The sequence below is a fragment of the Hypanus sabinus genome, unplaced genomic scaffold, assembly GCF_030144855.1.
Source record: "Hypanus sabinus isolate sHypSab1 unplaced genomic scaffold, sHypSab1.hap1 scaffold_61, whole genome shotgun sequence".
Lineage (NCBI taxonomy): Eukaryota > Metazoa > Chordata > Chondrichthyes > Myliobatiformes > Dasyatidae > Hypanus > Hypanus sabinus.
Window position 1 is genome coordinate 10333 of NW_026781466.1, and position 23796 is coordinate 34128.

The 23796-nt window shown below is 46.9% G+C and overlaps 1 protein-coding gene across 1 annotated transcript in view; it reads right to left on the reverse strand.

Moving 5' to 3' along the window:
* Nucleotides 1-4435: 4435 nt before the first annotated feature.
* The window catches only part of LOC132389615 (NACHT, LRR and PYD domains-containing protein 14-like), a 50575-nt gene continuing 31214 nt past the window's right edge, over nt 4436-23796 (reverse strand). The window contains exons 8-13 of the mRNA XM_059962122.1: nt 11181-11267; nt 6334-6504; nt 6008-6178; nt 5682-5852; nt 5359-5526; nt 4436-5194 (exon numbers count right to left, since the gene is read on the reverse strand). Coding sequence (XP_059818105.1) covers nt 5107-5194; nt 5359-5526; nt 5682-5852; nt 6008-6178; nt 6334-6504; nt 11181-11267 — 856 coding nt within the window. The 3' untranslated portion in view covers nt 4436-5106. The remainder of the gene's footprint in view (nt 5195-5358; nt 5527-5681; nt 5853-6007; nt 6179-6333; nt 6505-11180; nt 11268-23796) is intronic.

The following is a 23796-nucleotide window of genomic DNA, read 5'->3' on the forward strand; positions in this document are numbered from 1 at the left end:
CTCCAGAGATGGAGACAGAAAGATCAAGAAAGGGGAGGGAGGTATCGGAAATGGACCAGGTAAATTTGAGGGCAGGGTGAAAGTTGAAGGCAAAGTTAATGAAGTCAGCGAGCTCAGCATGCGTGCAGGAGGCAGTGCCAATGCAGTCCTCGATGTAGCGAAGGAAAAGAGGGGGATGGATACCCGTACAGACTTGGACATGGATTGTTCCACACAGCCAACAATAACGCAGGCATAACTGGGACCCATACGGGTGTCCATGGCTACACCCTTGGTTTGGAGGAAGTGGGAGGAGCCAAAGGAGAAATTATTGAGAGTAAGAACTAATTCCGCTAGACGGAGGAGAGTGGCGGTAGAGGGGAATTGGTTAGGTCTGGAATCCAAAAAGAAGCGAAGAGCTTCGAGACACTCAGGTTGGAGGAGCAGCACCTGATATACTGGCTGGGTAGCCTCCAACCTGATGGCATGAACATTGACTTCTCTAAATTCCGTTAATGCCCTTCCTCCCCTTCCTACCCTATCCCTGACATAGTTAGTTGTTTGCCTGTTCTCCATCTCCCTCAGGTGCTTCCTTAACCCCTTTCTTTCTCTCGAGGCCTCCCGTCCCATGATCCTTTCCCGTCTCCAGCTCTGTATCACTTTCGCCAATCACCTTTCCAGCTCTTAGCTTCATCCCACCCCCTCCGGTCTTCTGCTATCATTTCGCATTTCCCCCTCCCCCACTACTTTCAAATCTCTTACTATCTTTCCTTTCAGTCAGTCCTGACGAAGGGTCTCTGCCCGAAACGTCGACAGCGCTTCTCCCTATAAATGCTGCCTGGCCTGCTGTGTTCCACCAGCATTTTGTGTGTCCTGTTGGTAGTAGGGATGCGTTGCTTTTTTAGTAAAATATTAAATAAACTCGTCAGAAAGAGGTTGTATCGGGGTGGAGGGTGTAGAATCTCCAGGTAGGGGATTCTACTTCTGTGGTGGGGATTTACGGACATTCATCTCCTTCGGAGTGGAGACATTTCCCCTCATCTCAGTCCCGGACTGTACACCCCCTTTTTCAGAGACTGGGATCCCTGGTTCAACCGTTAATGATGTTGTGCATTTCAATGTGTTCACCTCTCAGTCCTCGATTCTCTAAATGAAAGGGTTATCGCATTTGATCTTTCTTCATATGATGACCCACCACTCCAGGGATCAGTCTGGTGAATCCTCATTGCACTCTCTATAACAAATACTCTCTAACCTCTTTGTTAATCCTCTGTGGAATTATTTTCAATCTTCTGCAGCCCCGTGTTGCCCCAACCACTCACCTCCCACCCCTGTCACTATTTCCACCTTCCAACCTCCCCCCTCACCTGGATCCACCTCTCACTCTCCAGCTCTTGCCCATCCCCACACCACACCTCTTTTCTCTGACTATTTCCCCTCCACTCTCAGTCCAGAGCGACGGTCTCGGCCTGAAATTTTGACGGTCCATTTCCAACCGCAGATGCTGCCCGACCCACTGTAAAGTCCCCTGTTATGTGTCCGGCTGTGCCATGTTGTTGGTGGAGTGGACAGCGTGGTGTTTGTCTCTATTCGGGTCACAACACCAGAATTGCCAGCGTGGTCCACACACAGTGTATTAGTCAAAAGAAAACCTCTCGTCCCTGCAGTCTTTGTCTCCTGGTAAACCCAACCCTCTGACAGTGTGAACGATAGTTATCCTTCCTCACCCACCCCGTTTTTATTCACTTTATGAACATGCAATCAAACCGTGCACAGTATGTAAGCTGTGGAGATATGTTTTAACTATTGTGTTGTTGTGTTGCATTGGTGCTGGAGTAAGAATTATTTCGACCTCCATCACATTTGTCTGCTGAAAATGGAATTAAACAACCCTGAATCTTGAATAAACATTTCAGCAGGCTGAAGCGTCACTTTTCTGTCTCTCAGAATTATTGCGGCAGAGCGCCACCTGGTGACAATGGAGTCCACAAATCAGGGGCTCCTGTTATTGCGGCAAATCACCGCCAAGGGGCAGTGTTGTCCACAAAACTGAGAGGTTTGCGGCGATAAGGCGGGGTGGAGAGTGCTGGAAGCCAATTCTGCACGTGGATGAAGTACTAGACCTGCCCCAAACTACACTCCTCACCAAGAGTTAGGGTCCGAAACGAACCTTCCATCTGAGGCAACTTTTCAACATCGTGCCTGTTGGGGTCATCTGCTGTTTCCAGTTTTCCAGGTTTTCCTCGACATCAGTGAGACCCGATGTAGTCTCTGCATTCTGCTCTCCATCCCGATGAGATTCTGCAGATGTTGGAGATGCAGAGTCACAGACACAAAATGTTGGAGGAAGTCAGGAGGTCCGGTAGCTTCTATAGAGGGGATTTCCTGCCGAGACCCTACATGAGGACTGGAAGTGGGGAGAAGCCAGAATAAGATGGTGCGGGGACTGGAAAGAGCCCAAGCTGGTAGGTGATAGGTGAAGCCAGATAAGAGCGAAGGTGAGTGGGTGGGCGAGGTGGGAGATGAAGTGAGACGCTGTGAGGTGGTAAGTGGAAAATGTAAAGGACGGAAAAGAAGGAATCTGATCGGAAATGAGAGCGGACAATGGGGAGAAAAGGAAGTAAAAGAGGAACCAAAGGGAGTCGATCCGCAGTGGAGAAGAGAGAAGTGAGGAGGCAGAATGGAGGAGACTGGCATGTGGGTTGATGAAAGAAAAGATGGAGGTAGTGGTTAAAGATACCGATGATCCTGCCATCAGGTTGTAAACTACCCGGATGTAATATGAGGTGTTGCTCCTCCAACCTGATAGTGCGCTCATCGTGTTAGTTAAACAATGAAACGGAAGAGAGAATGGGTTAATAATTTTCCCCTGGGATCCCTATTAAATCAATTCCCTCTCACCTTAAGCTGGTACCCTCTGGTTGCTGATTCCACAAAGGTGGGGAAAAGGACTGCACACATTCCCCATTTCTGTACACTGATAGTTTGGAACACCTGCATAAGGTCACCTCAATCTCCTGCACTTCAAGGTGTGAAGTCCCAACCTGTCCAACCTCTCTCCAGAACTCAGTCCCTCGAGTGCCGGAACCATTCTCGTAAATCTCCCCTGCACTCATTCCAACTTGACGTCCTCTCTCCTATAGCAGACTGACCAAAACTGAATACAATAATCCAGGCGTGGATACCCTAACAATATGCGAACCCAAATGCAATTTCACTGGCCTCTTCTTCAGACCATGAGCCATGAGATATCATACAGGGGCTGCTCAGCCAATCAAGTCTGCTCCGCCATTCCTTCGTGTCCAATTGATTATCTCTCAACCCCATTCTCCTGCCTTATCCCCATAACCCTTGAACATCTATTTAAAATACACTCAGTGACCTGGTGTCTACTCCGACCGTGGTAATGAATTCTAAAGATTTACCACTCCCTGACTAAAGAAATTCCTCCTCATCTCTGCTCTCAGTGGGTGCTCTGTATATTGAGGCCGTGGCCTCTGGTCCCAGACTCACACAGTACAGGGTGCATCTTCTTCATGGCCACTCTGTCGAGGCCTTTCAATATTTAATAGGTTTCAATCAGATCCCCTCTCTTTCTTCCAGACCAGCGAGTACAGGGTCAAAGCTATCTATCGCTCCTCATTCGTTACTGGAATCATTCTCGCGAACCTTCTCCGGATCCCCTTCCAATACGAGCACATCTGTTTCTCAGATAGAAGGCCGGAAACTGTTCACAAAACACCAAGAGCGATCTGACCAATGCGTTTTAAAACAATAGTGTCACAACCTTGATTTGATATGCTGACATTACAGTTGTCATCCTTCATCAACACAATCTGCAAGCAAAACTTTAGGGACTCCTGCTCAAGGATTCCCAAGCACCTATGCCTCTCCGATTTTTGAATTTACTCCCATTTAATTGTCTTACTACGCCCTTATTCCTTCTAACAAGTGTACATGACCGTACACCCGCATACACTGTATTTCATCTGCTACTTCGTTGCCTGTTCTCCAAACCTACCGAAGACCTGCTGCAGACTCCTGCTTTGCTCTAAACTACATGTCCCGTACCTATCCTTGTATCAACTGCAAAGTTCCTCACTAAGGGATCAATTCCGTCATCCCTATCATTCAGATTTAACATGAAAAGAAGCGGTCTCAATACCGACCCAGCGGAACGCCATTCGCCACCGGCAGCAAATAGAATCGGTTTGCATTGTTCTGGCCATCTCCTGCCAGTAAACCAATCTTCGACCGATGCTAGTATCTTTCCTGTAATACCATGAGGTGTGATCTTGTTCAGCAGCTTCATGTGGAAGACCTTGTCAAAGACCATCTGAAAATCCAAGCAAACAGCATCCACTGTATTTCTTTTGTCTATCCTGCCTGTTATTTCATCAAAGAACCTCTAATGAGACTCAAGTCCAACACCAAGACAGGAAGTTACAGTGGTTTATTGATTTCATCAAGACAAATGTAATTAAACAATGTGTGAGCTGCTGACGTGCGGGAATAAATAAGCTGCTCCCGACTCACTCACAGTCAGACACAATTAACTGACCAGCGACAACGGGTGACCGGTTGAATAATCAGTCCCGTTTCTCACCGTCACTCTGCATCGGGGAACCGATGATTATAAAATCACACTTCAGGGCCGTGTCCGGGATCGCTGCAGATCCAGGGTCACTGCCGAGGGATTTGTCCATTTAACATCATTATATGGGCCAGGCTGCCGAATGCACCGTCCTCAGCAAAGGGGGCAAAAGGATTCTCTCCCGGGATCATCCCCCCCACCCCGGGACACTGGAGTCCCAGACTGAGCCCCGGACCCCCGGGCTCTTCCCGTCCGGGTAATTCCCCGGGGTGCCACGTGGGGAGTCTCGTACACGCACTTCCGGCGGAAGCTGCCCCGCCGGACAACAGGCGGAAACACGTCACTGCGGGACCTCTCCGAGCGACGCACACAGCGCGAGGCTTGAGCCGGTCCAGTTAAAACCGTTGGGAATCAGCCCCGGCGCGCGGCCGTTAAAGGCGGCGTTAAAGGTAAGGGCGGGAGTTAAAGGGGAGGGCGGGGAGTCGGCCAAATGTCCCCATCCCGCGGGCGGGGATGTTCACACATTCGGATGTTCACAGATCCACTGTCAGTCCGGGTCTGGGTTCCTGCAGAGATCTCAGTTCCTTCTTCCCGGTCTCACTGAACTGATTCACCAACAGCCTGAAACAGATGGGAGAATAAAGATGAAATAAACAGATTACACAACAGTGTCAGTAACAGGGGACCGGGGTTAATGTTTCAACAACACTCACAGACAAATATCACCAGAAAACCCGCGGATCCGCTGATATTTTATCACATTGAACATTAACAAAAACACTCACCAGATCCACTTCAGACTCGGGAGGGTCAGTATGAGGCGGCGGAGACCGGGGACAGATCGGTCTGTCAGAGAGTTTTCACTCAGGTTCAGCTCCGTCAGTGATGGGTTTGTACTGAGAGCGGAGACAAGATCCTCGGCACCAGAATCTGTGAGACCGACATTGTTCAGCCTGGAGATGAGAGAGAGTGAGGGTGAAGGACATAGAAAGACAGGAGACAGTACAAATCCCCAGTGTTTATCAGTAACACAATTACTAATCACATTAATATTCAGTGTCAGACACCCAGTGACTGTAAACACGATCTCCCACAGTCTGGTACTTACCACAGTTTCTGTATTTTACACTCCCGGTTCCTCAGAGCCGCAGACACCAGTTTCACTCCTGAATCTCCCAGTTTATTATCACTCAGGTTCAGCTCCGTCAGTGATGGGTTTGTACTGAGAGCGGAGACGAGATCCTCGGCACCAGAATCTGTGAGACCGACATTGTTCAGCCTGGAGATGAGAGAGAGTGAGGGTGAAGGACAGAGAGAGACAGGAAACGGTACAAATCCCCAGTGTTTATCAGTAACACAATTACTGATCACATTAATGTTCAGTGTCAGACACCCAGTGACTGTAAACACAATCTCCCACAGTCTGGTACTTACCCCAGTTTCTGTATTTTACACTCTGACTTCCTCAGAGCCGCAGACACCAGTTTCACTCCTGAATCTCCCAGTTTATTATCACCCAGGTTCAGCCCCGTCAGTGATGGTTTTGTACTGAGAGCGGAGGCGAGATCCTCGGCACCAGAATCTGTGAGACCGACATCCCTCAGCCTGGAGATGAGAGAGAGTGAGGGTGAAGGACACAGAGAGACAGGAGACGGTACAAATCCCCAGTGTTTATCAGTAACACGATTACTGATCACATTAATGTTCAGTGTCAGGCACCCAGTGACTGTAAACACAATCTCCCACAGTCTGGTACTTACCCCAGTTTCTGTATTTTACACTCTGACTTCCTCAGAGCCGCAGACACCAGTTTCACTCCTGAATCTCCCAGTTTATTATAACTCAGGCTCAGCCCCGTCAGTGATCGGTTTGTACTGAGAGCGGAGGCGAGATCCTCGGCACCAGAATCTGTGAGACCGACCTCCCTCAGCCTGGAGATGAGAGAGAGTGAGGGTGAAGGACACAGAGAGACAGGAGATGGTACAAATCCCCGTTGTTTATCAGTAACACAATTACTGATATTTTTTCTTCAGCACGACTGCGCAAGTCGGCCAGTGAGAACAGCGAGAAGAGTTTAAAAGGAAGACAGATTTACAGAGCGAGCGTCAGAGGAGCGGGAGACAGAGTAGGAAGGCTTTGGCTCAACGGGGCTTTGGCGATAAAGGGTCGAGGCGAGGTAGGTTATCTGTTTACAATACAGACAGAGAGTATGTGTGTGAGGCTGGGTTTCTGTGCTCGGTGTCAGATGTGGGAGATCCTGGAGACTCCCAGCCTCCCGGACGGCAACATCTGCACCCGGCGTATCGAGCTGCAGTTCCTTAGGGACGGAGTTAGGGAACTGGAGATGCAGCTCGATGACCTTCATCTGGTCAGGGAGAGCGAGGAGGTGATAGAGAGGAGTTACAGGCAGGTGGTCACACCAGAGCCACGGGAGACTGAAGAAGTGGGTCACAGTCAGGAGAAGGAAGGGCAACAAGCAGGCACTAGAGAGCAAGAAGGAGATACTAGAGAGTACCCCAGTGGCTGTACACCTTGACAATAAGTACTCCTGATCATGTGCTGCTGGAGGGAGGGACGGCCTCGGGAGGGGGGGAGGGTGGTGGGGAAGCAACAGTGGACTTGTCTCTGGCACAGAGTCTGGCCCTGTGGTTCAGAAGGGCAGGGAAAGGAAGAGGATGGCAGTAGAGATAGGGGATTCTGTAGTTAGCAGGTCAGACAGGTGATTCTTTGGATGCAGGAATGAAACACATGAATGATGGTAGTTTGCCTCCCAGGTGCCAGGCTCCGGGATTTTCAGATCGCATCCAAGATAGCCTGCAGTGGGAGTGAGAACAGCCAGAGGTCGTGGTACATATTGTTCCAAATAACATAGGTAGGAAAAGGGAAGAGGTCCTGAAAACAGACTACAGGGCGTTAGGATGTAAGTTCAGAAAAAGGATTACTGCCTGTGCAACTAGACAGTGTGAATAAGATTAGGATGAGGTTAAGGATAAACATGTGGCCGAGGGATTGGAGCAGGAGGCAGGGATTCAGATTTCTGGATCATTGGGACCTCTTTTGGAGCAGGTGTGACCTGCACAGAAAGGACGGGTTGCACTGGAATTCCGGGGGGGGGGAGCAATATCCTGGCAGCAAGGTTTGCTAAGGCTGTTGCGGAGAGTTTAAATAGAATTGCTGGGGGTGGGAAATGAGCTGATGTGATGGAGGAGAGGAAGGTTGGCTCACTAATAGAGAAAATTTGGAGAGAATGCGAAAGGGAGGATAGACAGGAGATAGAGAAGGGACACATTCAGTCCAATCATTTGAGATGTGTCCATTTTAATGCAAGGAGTATGATGAATAAAGTGGATGAGCTCCGAATGTGGATCTGCTCTTGGAGCTATGATGTTGTGGTCATTAGAGAGACGTGGATGGCTCAGGGGCAGGAATGGCTACTTCAAGTGTCAGGCTTTAAATGTTTCAGAAAGGACAGGGAGGGAGGCAAAAGAGGTGGGGACGTGGCACTGTTAACCAGAGATAGAGGCACGGCTGCAGAAAAGGAGGATGTCATGGAGGGGTTGTCTACGGAGTCTTTGTGGGTGAAAGTTAGGAACAGGAAGGGGGTCAATAACTTTACTGGGTGTTTTGTATAGACCACCCAACAGTAACAGGGACATCGAGGAGCAGATAGGGAGTCAAATTCTGGAAAGGAGTAATAATAACAGGGTTGTTGAGGTGTGAGATTTTAATCTCCCAAATATTGATTGGCATCTCCCTAGATTGAGGTGTTTTGATGGGGTGGAGTTAGTTAGGTGTGTTCAGGAAGGTTTTGTGACGCAATATGTAGATAAGCCTACAAGAGGGGAGGCTGTACTTGATCTGGTATTGGGAAATGAAACACGCCAGGTATCAGGTCTCTCAGTGGGACAGCATTTTGGAGATAGTGATCACAGTTCTGTCTCTTTTACCATACCCTTCGACAGGTATAGGATTAGGTAAGTTAGGAAAACCTTTAATTGGAGTAAGGAGAACTATGAGGCTATCAGGCGGGAACTTGTAAGCATAAATTGGAAACAGATGTTCTCAGGGAAACATACCGAAGAAATGTAGAAAATATTCAGGGGATATTTGCGTGGGGTTCTGAGTAGGTACGTTCCAATGAGACATGGAAAGGATGGTAGGGTACAAGATCCATGGTGCACAAAGGCCTTTGTAATTCTAGTCAAGAAGAAAAGAGCTTACTAAAGATTCAAAAAATGAGGTAATGATATGAATCTGGAAGATTATAAGGCTAGCAGGAAGGAGCTTAAGAATGAAATCAGGAGAGCTAGAAGGGGCCATGAGAAGGCCTTGGCAGACAGGATTAAGGAAAACCCCAAAGCATTCTGCAAGTATGTGAAGAGCAAGAGGAAAAGACGTGAGAGAATAGGACCAAACAAGTGTGACAATGGAAAAGTGCGTATGGAACCGGAGGAAATAGCGGAGGTATTTAATGAATCATTTGCTTCAGCATTCATGATGGAAAAGGATCTTGGCAATTGTAAGGATGAATTGCAGTGGACTGAAAAGCTTGAGAATGTAGATATTAAGAAAGAAACTGTGCTGGGGCATTTGGAAAGCATCAAGTTGGATAAGTCACAGGGCCATGAAGGATGTACCCCAGGCTACTGTGGGAAGGGAGAGGGGAGATTGCTGAGCCTCTGACGATGATCTTTGCATCATCACTGAGGATCTGAGAGGTTTCGGAGGATTGGAGGTTTGCGGATGTTTTTCACTTTTTCAAGAAAGGGAGTAGGGATAGCTCAGGAAATTATAGGCCAGGGAGTCTTACTTCAGTGGTTGGTAAGTTGATGAGAAGATCCTGAGAGGTAGTATTTATGAACATCTGGAGAGGCAAAATATGATCAGGAATAGACAGCATGGCTTTGTCAATGGCAGGTTGTGCCTTCCGAGTCTGAATGATTTTGTTGAGGATGTGACTAAACACATTGATGAAGGAAGGAAGAAGTTGCAGTGTATATTGATTTCAGCAAGGCATTTGATAAGGTACACCATGCAAGGCCTATTGAGAAAGTAAGGAGGCATGGGATCCAAGGGGACATTGCTTTGTGGATCCAGAACTGGCTTGTCCACAGAAGACAAAGAGTGGTTGTAGATGGGTCATATACTGCATGGAGGCCGGTGACCAGTGGAGTGCCTCAGGGATCTGTTCTGGGACCCCAAGTCTTTGTGAATTTTATAAATCACAATAAATGAGGAAGTGGAGGGATGGGTTAGTAAATTTGATGATGACACAAAGGTTTGGGGTGTTGTGGATAGTGTGGAGGGCTGTCAGAGGTTACAACGGGACATTGATAGGACGCAAAACTGTGCTGAGAAGTGGCAGATGGAGTTCAAACCAAATAAGTGTGAAGTGGTTCACTTTGGTAGGTCAAATATGATGGCAGAATATAGTATTAATGGTAAGACTTGGCAGTGTGGAGGATCAGAAGGATCTTGGGGTCCGAGTACATAGGACACTCAAAGCTGCTATGCAGGTTGACTCTGGAGTTAAGAAGGCATACAGTGTATTGGCCTTCATCAGTTGTAGGATTGTTTAAGAGTCGAGAAGTAACGTTTAAGAGTTGAGAGGTTTTAAGAGGGATAGATCGAGTTGACGTGGATAGGCTTTTTCCATTGAGAGTAGGAGAGATTCAAACAAAAGAACATGATTTGAGAGTTAGGAGGCAAAAGTTAAATGGGTAACACGAGGGGGAATTTCTTTAGTCAGAGAGTGGGAGCTGTATGGAATGAGCTTCCAGTAGAGGTGGTAGAGGCAGGTTCGGTATTGTCATTTAAAGTAAAATTGGATAGGTAAATGGACAGGAAAGGAGGATTATGGGCTGAGTGCAGGTCGGTGGGACTAGGTGAGAGTAAGCGTTCGGCACGGACTAGAAGGGCCGAGATGGCCTGTTTCCATGCTATAATTGTTTTATGATGAAATGTTGCAGCTATGCAGGACGTTGGTCAGACCCCACTTGGAGTACTGTGCTCAGTTCTGGTCGCCTCACTACAGAAAGGATGTGGGAACCATAGAAAGGGTGCAGAGGAGATTTACAAGGATTTTGCCTGGATCGGGGAGCATTCCTTATGAGAATAGGTTGAGTGAACTCGGCCTTTTCTCTTGGAGTGACGGAAGATGAGAGGTGATTTGATAGTGGTGTACAAGATAATGAGAGGAATTGATCATGCAGATAGTCAGAGGCTTTTTCCCAGGGCTGAAATGGCTAGCATGAGAGGGCATAGTTTTAAGGTGCTTGGAAGTAGGTACAGAGGAGAGGTCAGGGGTAAGATTTTTTACACAGAGAGTGGTGAGTGTGTGGAATGGGCTGCTGGCAGCGGTGGTGCAGGCGGAAACGATAGGATCTTTAAACTCCAGGATGGTTACATGGAGCTTAGAAATATAGAGGGCGATGGGTAAAACCGAGGTAATTCTAAGGTAGAAACATGTTCAGCACAGCTTTGTGGACCAAAGGGCCTGTATTGTCCTGTATGATTTCTATGTTTGTTTGTTTCTACTGATCACAGTAATGTTCAGTGTCAGACTCCCAGTGACTGTAAACACAATCTCCCACAGTCTGGTACTTACCCCAGTTTCTGTACTTTACACTCCGGGTTCCTCAGAGCCGCAGACACCAGTTTCACTCCTGAATCTCCGAAGTCGTTCTCCCCAAGTCTAAACACAAACAGACAGATTGATGAACAAAGTGATTCAAACCGTGGATCTGAGGGAATTTCTCTCACTCGGATATTTCAGGAAACATTAAACTGTCCAGTAAATCACTGATCGGAGTTCCCATCACTGTCAATGACCCTCACTGCCCAGCTCCAGGGTATTCGACGAATGTCGAAAATGTAGTCTGTCAGTGTGACCCTGTAAAGTCCACATATTCTCTCTCATTTCCAGATGGCTCAACAAAATGTTCCACACAGAAATGCAGAAATGTCAATGGGACACAGTGAAATAGACTGACCCCAGCTAAAGGGATGGTGAAGAGAGACCCCACAGAAGGAAGGGGGATGGGGGAGAAAGATCCCACAGGAGGAAGGGGGATGTTGCAGAGAGACCCCACAGGAGGAAGCGGGATGGGGAAGAGAGATCCCACAAGAGGAAGGGGGATGGGGAAAATAGGTCCCCCAGGAGAAAGGGGGATGGGGAAGACAGATCCCCCAGGAGGAAGGAGGATGGGGAAGAGAGACCCAACAGGAGGAAGGGGGATGGGGAAGAGAGATCCCACAGGAGGAAGAGGGATGGGGAAGAGAGATCTCACAGGAGGAAGGGGAATGCAGAATAGAGACCCCAAAGGAGGAAGGGGGATGGGGGAGAGAGACTCCATAGGAGGAAGGGGGATGGGGGAAAGAGATCCCAAAGGAGGAAGGGGGTTGGTGAAGAGAGACCCCACAGGAGGAAGGGGGATGGGGAAGAGATATCCCACAGGACGAAGAGGGATGGGGAAGAGAGATCCCACCGGAGGAAGGGGGACGGGGAGGAGAGATCCCACAGGAGGAAGGGGGACGGGGAAGAGAGTTCCCACAGGAGGTAGGTGGACGGGGAAGAGAGATCCCACAGGAGAATCGGGATGCAGAAGAGAGAGCCCACAGGAGAAAGGGGGATGGGGTAGAGAGACCACACAGGAGGAAGGGGATGGGGAAGAGAGACCCCACAGGAGGAAGGGGGATGGGGAAGAGAGACCCCACAGGAGGAAGGGGATGGGGAAGAGAGACCCCACAGGAGGAAGGGGGATGGGGAAGAGAGAGCCCACAGGAGGAAGGGAGATGGGGAAGAGAGATCCCACAGGAGGAAGGGGGATGGGGAAGAGAGACCCCACAGGAGGAAGAGGGATGCGAAAGAGAGACCCCACCAGAATAAGTTGGACGTGGAAGAGAGACCCCACAGGAGGAAGGGGGATGGGGAAGAGAGATCCCATAGGAGGATGGGGAAGAGAGATCCCTCAGGAGGAAGGGGGATGGGGAAGAGAGAGCCCACAGGAGGAAGGGAGATGGGGAAGTGAGATCCACAAGAGGATGGGGGATGGGGAAGAGAGAACCCACAGGAGGAAAGGGGTTGTGGAAGAGAGATCCCACAGGAGGAAGGGGAATGGGGAACGGAGATCCCACAGGAGGAAGAGGGATGTGAAAGAGAGACCCCACAGGAGGAAGGGGGATGGGGGAGAGAGATGCCACAGGAGGAAGGGGGATGGTGAAGAGAGACCCCACAGGAGGAAGGGGGATGGGGTGGAGAGATCCCACAGGAGGAAGGGGGATGGGGAGGAGAGATCCCACAGGAGGAAGGGGTATGGCGAAGAGAGTGTTCCCAGATTAGGAAGGGGGATGGGTAAGAAAGATCCCACAGGAGGATTGGGGATGGGGAAGAGGGATCCCACAGAGGGAAGGGGGATGGTGTAGAGAGAACCCACAGGAGGAAGGGGGGTGGGAGAGAGAAATACCACCCGAGGATGGGGGATGGGGAATAGAGATCCCAGAGCAGGATGGAGGATGTGGAAGAGAGATCCCACAGGAGGAATGGGGATGGGCAAGCAAGATCCCACAGGAGGAAGGGGATGGGGAAGAGAGATCCTACAGGAAGAAGGGGGATGGGCAAGAGAGATCCCACAGGAGGAAGGGGATTGGGAAGAGAGTTTCCACAGAGGAAGGAGAAAGGGGAAGAGAGATCCCAGAGGAGGAATGGGGATGGGCAAGAGAGATCCCACAGGAGGAAGGGGATGGGCAAGAGAGATCCCACAGGAGGGAGGGGTTGGGGAAGAGATCCCACAGGAGGATGCCGGATAGGGAAGGGATATCGCACAGGACGAAGGGGGATGGAGAAGCGAGTTCCCACCGGTGGATTGCTACCCGTGCCATGTGCTACTGAGGCTAGAAGTAGGAAGATAATGCAGCTAAATACATGGCTGAGGGGATGGTGCATGAGGGAGGGGTTCATGTTTCTGGACAATTCGGCTTTCTTCCAGGGGATGTGGGGCCAGTTTGAATTGGATAGTTTACACCTGAACTGGAGGGGAGTAACATCCTTGCCGGTAGGTGAGCAAGTTCTGCTCCGGGGGTTTTATACTAGATCACAGTGGGACGGGAACCAGATTGTTAGATTAGATCGTGAGATGGAGGAGGATAAGGGTCATGCGAGGACTGCTTGTATAGACAGATATCAATGAATCGTATGTGACAGAAATGTTCTCAGTTGCATCTATTTCAATGCAAGGAGTATTGTGTGTAAGGCAGATGAGTTTCGGTTGTGGATTGGCACATGATGATTTCGACATTATTGCTATTAGTAAGACTTGGTTGCAGGAGGGGCAGGACTAATAACTACATAACCATATAGCAATTACAGCATGGTAACAGCCCATTTCGGCCCTTCTAGTCCGTGCCGAACGCATTTTCTTACCCAGTCCACTGACCCGCACTCAGCCCATAACCCTCCATTCCTTTCCTGTCCATTTACCTATCCAATTTTACTTTAAATGACAATACTGAACCTGCCTCTACCACTTCTACTGGAAGATCGTTCCACACAGCTACCACTCTCTGAGTAAAGAAATTCCCCCTTGTGTTACCCTGAAACGTTTGCCCCCTAACTCTCAACTCATGTCCTCTTGTTTGAATCTCCCCTATTCTCAATGGAAAGAGCCTATCCACGTCAACTCTATCTACCCCCCTCATAATTTGAAATACCTCTTTCAAGTCCCCTCTGAACCTTCTAAGCTCCAAAGTATAAAGACCTAACTTGTTCAATCTTTCCCTGTAACTTAGGTGCTGAAACCCAGGTAACATTCAATTAAATCGTCACTATACTTTCTCTATTTTGTTGATATCTTTCCTATAATTCAGCGACAAGAACTGTACACAGTATTCCAAATTCGGCCTTACCAATGCCTTGTACAATTTTAACATTACATCTCAACTCCTAAACTCAATTCCCTGGTTTACAAAGGCCAGCATACCTAAAGTTTTCTTCACCACCCTATCCACATGAGATTCAACCTTCTGGGAACTATGCACCATTATTCCTGGATCACTCAGTTCTACTGCAATCTTCAATTCCCTATAATTTACCATGTATGTCCTATTTGGATTATTCCTACTAAAATGTAGCACCTCACACTTATCAGCATTAATCTCCATCTGTCATCTTTAAGCCCACTCTTCTAAGTGACCTAAATATCTCTAAAGAGTTATTAAACCTTCTTCAATATCCACAACACCACCTACCTTAGTATCATCTGCATACTTACTTTACCCAATTTACCACTCCATCATCCAGATCATTAATGTATATGACAAACAACATTGGACCCAATACAGATCCCTCAGGCACACCACTAGTCACCGGCCTCCAACCTGACAAACTGTTATCCACCACTACTCTCTGGCATCTCCCATGTAGCCACTGTTGAATCCATTTTACTAATTCAATATTAATACCTAACGATTGAATCGTCTTGACTAAACTTTTGTGCAGAACCTTGTCAAAGGCCTTACTGAAGTCCATATAGACAATATCCACTGCTTGACCCTCGTCAAATTTCCTCGTAACCCCTTAAAAAAAATCAATCAGATTTGTCAAACATGACCTTCCACGCACAAATCCATGTTGACTGTTCTTAATCAGACGCTGTCTATCCAGATAATTATATATACCATCTCTAAGAATACTTTCCATTAATTTACCAACCACTGATGTCAAACTGACAGGCCTTTAATTGCTAGGTTTACTCTTAGAACCCGTTTTAAACAATGGAACCACGTGAGCAATACGCCAATCCTCCGGCACCATCCCTGTTTCTAATGAAATTTGAAATATTTCTGTCAGAGCCCCTGCTATTTCTACACTAACCTCCCTCATGGTCTTAGGGAATATCCTGTCAGGATCCGGAGAATTATCCACTTTTATATTTTTTTAAAAGGCCAGCTTCATGTTCCGTTGTTTCAGAGGTGATGGGGGTAGGGATGAAAGGGGAAGGAGTGGCATGACGATTCACGGAGAATAGGACAGCTGTGGGTAGATGGAGGGATTGTCTACAGAGGCCATATGGGTGGAGCTGAGGAACGGGAAATGTGTGAGCACACTAATAGGGTTGTATAATAGACCGCCCAATAGTCAGAGAGAATTGGAGGAGCAAATCTGTAGATAGGTAGTACATCAATATAAGAAACAGAAAGTTGTAATCGTTAGGGGATTTTAACTTTCCACATATTGACGGGGTCTCCCACTCTGAGAAAGGGTTAGATGGTGTGGAGTTTGTCAAATGTGTTCAGGAAAGTTTTCTAAATCAATATGTTGAGGTACCAACGAAAGAGGGTGCAGTACCTGATCTCCTATTACGGACCCAGACAGGTCAGGTGACAGAAGTATGTGTAGGTGAACATTTTGGGTCCAGTGACCATAATGTTATTAGTTTCAAGATAATTATGGATAAGGATCAGACTGGTCCACCAGTTAAGGTTCTGAATTGGAGAAGGGCCAATTTTGTGGAAATGAGAGAGGATCTGGGAAGAGTGGATTGGGATAAGTTGTTTTCTGGCAAGGATGTGTTCAGTAAGTGGAACGCCTTCAAGGGTGAAATTTTGAGAGTGCAGAGTTTGCGTGTTCCTGCCAGCATTAAAGGTAAAGTTAACAGGCAGAGGGAACCTTGGTTTTCAAGGGATATTGGCGATCTACTTAAGTAGGTGTTTAGCAGCTATAGGAAACAAGGAACAAATGAGGTACTTGAAGAGTATAGAAAATGTAAGCAAATACTAAAGAAGGAAATCAGGAAGGCAAAAAGAAGACATGAGGTTGCTTTGGCAGATAATGCTAAGGTAAACCCAAAGGGTTTCTACAAGTATATTGACAGTAAAAGGATTTTAAGGATAAAATTGGTCCCCTAGAAGATCAGAGTGGTCGTCTATGTTGGAGCCTCACGAGATGGGGGAGTTCTTAAACAGTTTTTTTGCGTCAGTGTTTACTCAGGAAACTGCCATAGCGGATATGGAATGAAGGCAAACAAGCAGCAGTGTCATGGAACATATAGAGATTAAAGAGGAGGAGCTGCTTGCTGCCTTACAGCGAATAAAGGTAGATAAATCCCCCGGAACTGACATGATATTCCCTCGTATCTTGAGAGAGACTAATGTAGAAATTGCAGGGGCCCTGGCAGAGATATTTAAAATATCCTCAGCCAGGGGTGCGGTGCCGGAGGATTGGAGGGTAGCTCATTTTGTTCCGTTGTTTGAAAAAGGCTCCAAATGTACACCAGGTAATTACAGACCAGTGAGCCTGACATCAGTACTAGGTAAATTGTCAGAAGTTGTTCTGAGAGATCGGATATACAAGGATTTGGACAGCCAAGGGCTGATTAACGATAGTCAACATGGCTTTGTATGTGTTAGATTGTGTTTAATGAATCCTGTAGTGTTTTTCGAGGAGGTTACCAAGAATGCATATGAAGGAAAGGCTGTGGATGTTGTCTACATGGACTTTTGTAAGGCCTCTGACAAGGTCCCACGTAATAAGTTAGTTCAAAATGTTCAGACACTAGGTATCCATGGAGAGGTTGTAAACTGGATTCAAATTGGCTGTGTGGGAGAAGACAGAGAGTGGTAGTGGATGATTGTTTCACAGACTGGTGGTGTGTCTCAGGGATCTGTGCTGGGACCATTGTTGTTTGTTGTCTGTATCAATGATCTAGAAGATAATGTGATAAATTGGATCAGCAGGTTTGCTGATGACACTAAGATTGGAGGCGTTGTGGAGAGCGAGGAAGGCTTTCAAAGCTTGCAGAGGGATCTGGACCAACTGGAAAAATGAGCCAAAAAATGGCAGATGGAATTTATGACGTATGACATTTAACAATATAACAATCACAGCACGGAAACAGGCCATCTCAGCCTTTCTGGTCTGTGCCGAATGCTTACTGTCACCTAGCCCCACCTACTTGCACTCAGCCAATAACCCCCCATTCCATTCCTTTCCTGTCCATATACCTATCCAATTTTTTTTTTAAATGACAAAATTGAACCTGCCTCTACCACATTGACTGGAAGCTCATTCCACATAGCTACCACTCTCTGAGTAAAGAAGTTCTCCCTTGTGTTACCCCTAAACTTTTGCCCTTTCACTCTCAACTCATTCCCTCTTGTTCGAATCTCCCCTACTCTGAATGGAAAAAGACTATCTACATCAACTCTATCTATCCCCCTCATAATTTTAAATACCTCTTTCAAGTCCCCCCTCATCCTTCTATGCTCCGAAGGATAAAGACCTAACTTGTTCAATCTTTCCCTGTAACGTAGGTGCTGAAACCCAGGTAACATTCTGGTAAATTTATTCTATACTCTCTCTGTTTTGTTGACATCTTTCCTATAATTAGGTGACCAGAACTGTACACAATACTCCAAATTTGGCCTTAACAATGCCTTGTACAATTTTAACATTACATCCCAACTCTTATACTCAATGCTCTGATTTATAAAGACCAGCATACCAAAAGTTTTCTGCACCACCCTATCCACATGAGATTCAACCTTCTGGGAATTATGCACCATTATTCCTGGATCACTGTTCTACTGCATTCCTCAGTGCCCTACCATTTACCATATATGTCCTTTTTGGATTATTCCTACCAAAATGTATCACCTCACACATATCAGCATTAAACTCCATATACCATCTTTCAGCCCACTCTTCGCAGTGGCCTAAATCTTTGAACAACAAGATTTGAAAACCTTCATTATCCACAACAACTATCTGAGTATTATCTGCATACTTCCTAATCCAATTTACCATTCCTTCATCCAGAACATTAATGTATATGACAAACAACATTGGACCCAGTACAGATCCCTGAGACACACCACTATTCACCACTTTAATACAGAAATGTGTGAGGTGTTGCATTTCGGAAGGACAAATCAAGGTAAGACATACACAGTAACTGGTAGGGCACTGAGGAGTGCGGAGGGTCAAAGGGATCTGGGAGTTCAGATACATAATTCCCTGAAAGTGGCGTCACAGGTGGACAGGGTTGTAAAGAAGGCTTTTGGCATCCTAGCATTCATAACTCAAAGTACTGAGTATAGGAGTTGGAATGTTATGTTGAGGTTGTATAGGACATCGGTAAGGCCAAATCTGGAGTATTCTGTGCAGTTCTGGTCACTGAACTATTGGAAGGATATCAGTAAGATTGAAAGAGTGCAGAGAAGATTTACTAGGATGTTGCCCGGTCTTCAGGAGTTGAGTTACAGGGAATGATTGAACAGGTTAGGACTTTATTCCTTGGAGCATAGAAGAATGCGGGAATATTTCAAAGCGGTTTACAAAACTCTGAGGGGTATAGACAGGGTAAATGTGAATAGGCTCTTTCCACATAGATTAGGTGAGATAAATTACAAGAGGACTTGGCTTCGGGGTGAAAGGGGAAAGGTATCGGGGGAAATTCTTCACTGAGAATGTGGTGAGAATGTGGAACGAGCTGCCATCTGATGTAGAAAATGTGGACTCACTCTTAAGCTTTAAGAATAAATTGGATAGATACATGGATGGGAGAGGTCTGGAAGGTTATAGACTGGGTTCAGGTCAATGGGACAAGTGGAATAAAGTTTCAGCACAGAGCAGAAGGGCCGAATGGCTTGTTTTCTGTGTGCTGGTGTTTTATGATTTTATGATTCTATGAAGGGGTGTGGGGAGGAGAGTTCACTCAGGCGGGAAGATGCGGAAGGGATATCCCACAGCAGGATGTGGGAAGGGGAAGAGAGATCCCACAGGAGGAAAGGGGAGGGGGAAAAGCAATCCCACCGGAGGAAGGGGGATGTGGAAGAGAGATCCCACAGGAGGAAGGGGGATTGGGAAGAGAGGTCCCACAGGAGGAAGTGGGATGGGGAAGAGAGATCTCACAGAAGGAAGGGGAATGGGGAATAGAGATCCCATAGGATGATGGGGATGGGGACGAGAAACGAAACAGAAGGAAGTGGGTGGGGAAGCGGGATCATACAGGAGGTTGGGGGATGAGTAGGAGAGATCCCATAGGAGGGAGAGGGATGGGGAAAATAAATGCTACGGGAGGAAGTGGGATGGGGAACCCACAGTAGGAAATGGGATAGGGAAGAGAGATCCCACAGGAAGAAATGGGTGGGGAGGTTAAATGCCACAGGAGGAAGGGGGATGCGGAAGAGAGATCCAACAGCAGGAAGTTGATGGGGAAGTGAGATCCCACAGATGGAAGTGGGATGGGAACAGAGGCCCCAGAGGGTGAAATGGGATGCGGAAGAGAGATCCTACAGGAGCATGGGGTGTGGAGAAGAGAGATTCCACTTTAGGAATGGGGATGGGGAAGAGAAATTCATCAGGAGGAAGGGAGCTGGTGATGAGAGATCCCACAGGTGGAAGGTGTATAGGGAACAAAGAGCCCACAGGAGGAAGGGGTATGGGGATGAGCGATCCCACAGAAGGAAGGGGGATGGGGAAGAAAGATTCCACGGCAGGAAGGGGGATGGTAGTGAGAGATCCCACAGAAGGAAGGGGGATGGGAATGAGAGATCCCACAGGAGGAAGGTGGATGCTGAGGAGAGATCCAACTGTTGGAAGGAAGGGGGAGTGGGAACAGAGAGCCCAGAGGATGAAAGGGCGTTGGGAACGCGAGATCACACAGGTGGATTGCTAACTGTGCCGTGTGCTAGTGAGGCTAGAAATAGGAAGATAATGCAGCTAAATACGTGGCTGAGGAGATGGTGCATGAGGGAGGAGTTCATGGTTCTGGACAATTGGGATTTCTTCCAGGGGAGGTGCGACCAGTTTGAATTGGACAGGTTGCATCTGAACTGGAGGGGACTAATATCCTTGCCCGTAGCTTAGCAAGTTCTGCTCCGGGGGTTTTAAACTAGATTGTAGGTGGAGGGGGTAGAGTGTGAGAGCAGATAGTGAGGTGGTGGAGGGTAAGGGTCATGCAATGACTGCTTGTATAGGCAGATATCAAAGGTGTGTACGTGATAGAAATGTTCTCAGGTGCATCTATTTCCATGCAAGGAGTATTGTAGGTAAGGCCGATGAGTTTAGGGCGTGGATTGGCACATGATAATTTTGACATTATTGCTATTTTAAGACGGTGTGCAGGAGGGGCAGGACTGGCAGCTTCATGTTCTGGGTTTCCATTGTTTCAGATGTGATAGGGGGGAGGGATGAAAGGGGATGGAGTGGCATTACCAGTCAGGGAGAATATCACAGCTGTGTGTAGACGGGAGAGCCCAGAGGGTTCGTCTACAGAGGCCATATGGGTGGAGCTGAGGAACGGGAAAGGTGTGACCACACTAATAGGGTTGTATTATAGACCGCCCAATAGGCAGAGAGAATTGGAGGAGCAAATCTGTAGAGAGGTAGCAGACCAATGTAAGAAACAGAAAGTTGTAATAGAAGGGGATTTTAACTTTCCGCATATTGATGGGGACGCCCAGTCTGAGAAAGAGTCAGATGGCGTGGAGTTTATCAAATATGTTCAGGAAAGTTTTCTAAATCAATATGTTGAGGTACCAACGAGAGAGGGTGCAGTACCTGATCTCCTATTAGGGAACCAGACTGGTCTGGTGACAGCAGTATCTTTAAGCAAACATTTTTGGTCCAGTCACCATAATGTCATTAGTTTCAAGATAATTTTGGATCAGGATAGGACTGGTCCACCAGTTAAGGTTCTAAAATGGAGAAGGGCCAATTTTGTGGAAATGAGAGAGGATCTGGGAAAAGTGGATTGGGATAAGTTGTTTTCTGGCAAGGATGTGTTCAGTAAGTGGAACACCTTCAAGGGTGAAATTTTGAGAGCGCAGAGTCTGCATGTTCCTGCCAGGAATAAAGGCAAAGTTAACAGGCAGAGGGAACCTTGGTTTTCAACGGATATTGGCGATGTGGTTAAGCAGGTGTTTAGCAGGTATAGGCAACAAGGGACAAATGAGGTACTTGAAGTGTATAGAAAATGTAAGGTAATATTAAAGAAGGAAATCAGGAAAGCAAAAAGAAGACATGAGGTTGCTTTGGCAGATAATATGAAGGTAAACCCAAAGGGTTTCTTCAAGTAAATTAAGAGTAAAAGGATAGTAAAGAACAAAATTGGTCCCCTGGAAGATCAGAGTGGTTGTCTATGTTGGAGCCTCACGAGATGGGGGAGATCTTAAACAGTTTTTTGTGTCAGTGTTTACTCAGGAAACTGGCATAGCGGATATAGAATTAAGGGAAACCAACAGTAGTGTCATGGAACATATAGAGATTAAAGAGGAGGAGCTGCTTGCTGCCTTACAGTGAATAAAGGTAGATAAATCTCCGGGCCTGACTTGATATTTTCTCGGATCTTGAGAGAGACTAATGTAGAAATTGCAGGGGCCCTGGCAGAAATACTTAAAATGTCCTCAGCCACGGGTGCGGTGCCGGAGGATAGGAGGGTAGCTCATGTTCTTCCGTTGTTTGAAAAAGGCTCTAAAGTACACCAGGCAATTACAGGTGTTATGTACTCGTGACACATGACAGTGGAGCCCTTGTCACGTGACTGGGTTTGAAGCTGTGCTGGTCTTGAGGTGATGGTCTTGTGATGGTGGAATGACGTCATTTTCCCGCCAGTAGAGATCATGTGATGGTTTTTTTTTACAGGTTATAAAAGGTAGACCCCACCCTGTGAGGAGGGGCAGTTCGTGGCTGGATTTGCCAGGTTGATTTCATGCCACTGCGTGTTTGAAGTGATGACGCAGTTTAGCTGAAGGATGAAGTTTTTATTTAATGCCTAAAGTTTAAGAGGTCATTGCCAGCAGGTTCTTTACGATTCTGCTAGTTCGGAATTAGTGGAGAGTGAAGATCGAGGAGAATCGCTTTCTACGGTGAAACGGGGGCGACCTTTGTTTGATCCTTATTTGGAAGGATTTCATTGACTATCTTCTTGTTAATCCCTAGGTTTAACTAGAAAGGATTGAAGGTAGTGGAGAAGGAAAGGTCAGTGCCTTTAAGCCGTTCTGTTTCGTGAATTCTTCGTGGGAAGTTCGACGTCGGGGATCGAAGCAAACGACGTGAAAGAGAACCTAAATCGTCTTATAAAGTCTCTCCTTTTAGATGGACTGTGAGCATATCGAACTTTTGGCAATACCACTTTAAAGAACTGTTTCTGGAATATCACTTTACGAACTGTTTGGACTGCCGCTCAGCAGCTGTTTCCGGTTACGGTAGTGTTTGTTTACTTTTGGGGTGTTTGTTTTCTGTGTTTAATAAACGTGTTGATTGTTATAAGAAACCCTTGCCGAACTCATATATTTATTGTTGCCTGAATACGTAACACAGGCCAGTGAGCCTGACATCAGTAGTAGGTAAATTATTGGAAGGTTTTCTGAGAGATCGGATATACAAGGATTTGGACAGCCAAGGGCTGATTAAAGATAGTCAGCATGAATTTGTGTGTGGTAGATTGTGTTTAATGAATCCTGTAGTTTTTCGAGGAGGTTACCAAGAATGCATATGAAGGCAAGGCTGTGGATGTTGTCTACATTGACTTTTGTAAGGCCTTTGACAAGGTCCCACGTAATAAGTTAGTTCTAAAGGTCCAGACACTAGGTATCCATGGAGAGGTTGTAAACTGGATTCGAATTATCTGTGTGGGAGAAGACAGAGAGTGGTATTGGATGATTGCTTCTCAGACTGGAGGCCTGTGACTAGTGGTGTGTCTCAGGGATCTGTGCTGGGACCATCGTTGTTTGTTGTCTATATCAATGATGTAGATGATAATGTGATAAATTGGATGAGCAGGTTTGTGGATGACACTAAGATAGAGGTGTTGTGGACAGCGAGGAAGGCTTTCAAAGCTTGCAGAGGGATCTGAACCAACTGGAAGAATGGGCCAGAAAATGGCAGATGGAATTTAATGCAGACAAGTGTGAGGTGTTCCATTTTGGAAGGACAAATCAAGGTACGACATACAAGATAAACAGTAGGGCACTGAAGAGAGCGGAGGAACAAAGGGAGCTGGGGGTTCAGATACATAATTCCCTGAAAGTGGCATCACAGGTGGACAGGGCTGTAAAGAAGGCTTTTGGCATCCTGGCATTCATAAATAAAAGTACTGAGTATAGGAGTTGGAATATTATGGTGAGGTTGTATGAGACATTGGTGAGGCAAAATTTGGAGTATTGTGTGCAGTTCTGGTCACTGAACTATAGGAAGGATATCAGTAAGTTTGATAAAGTGCAGA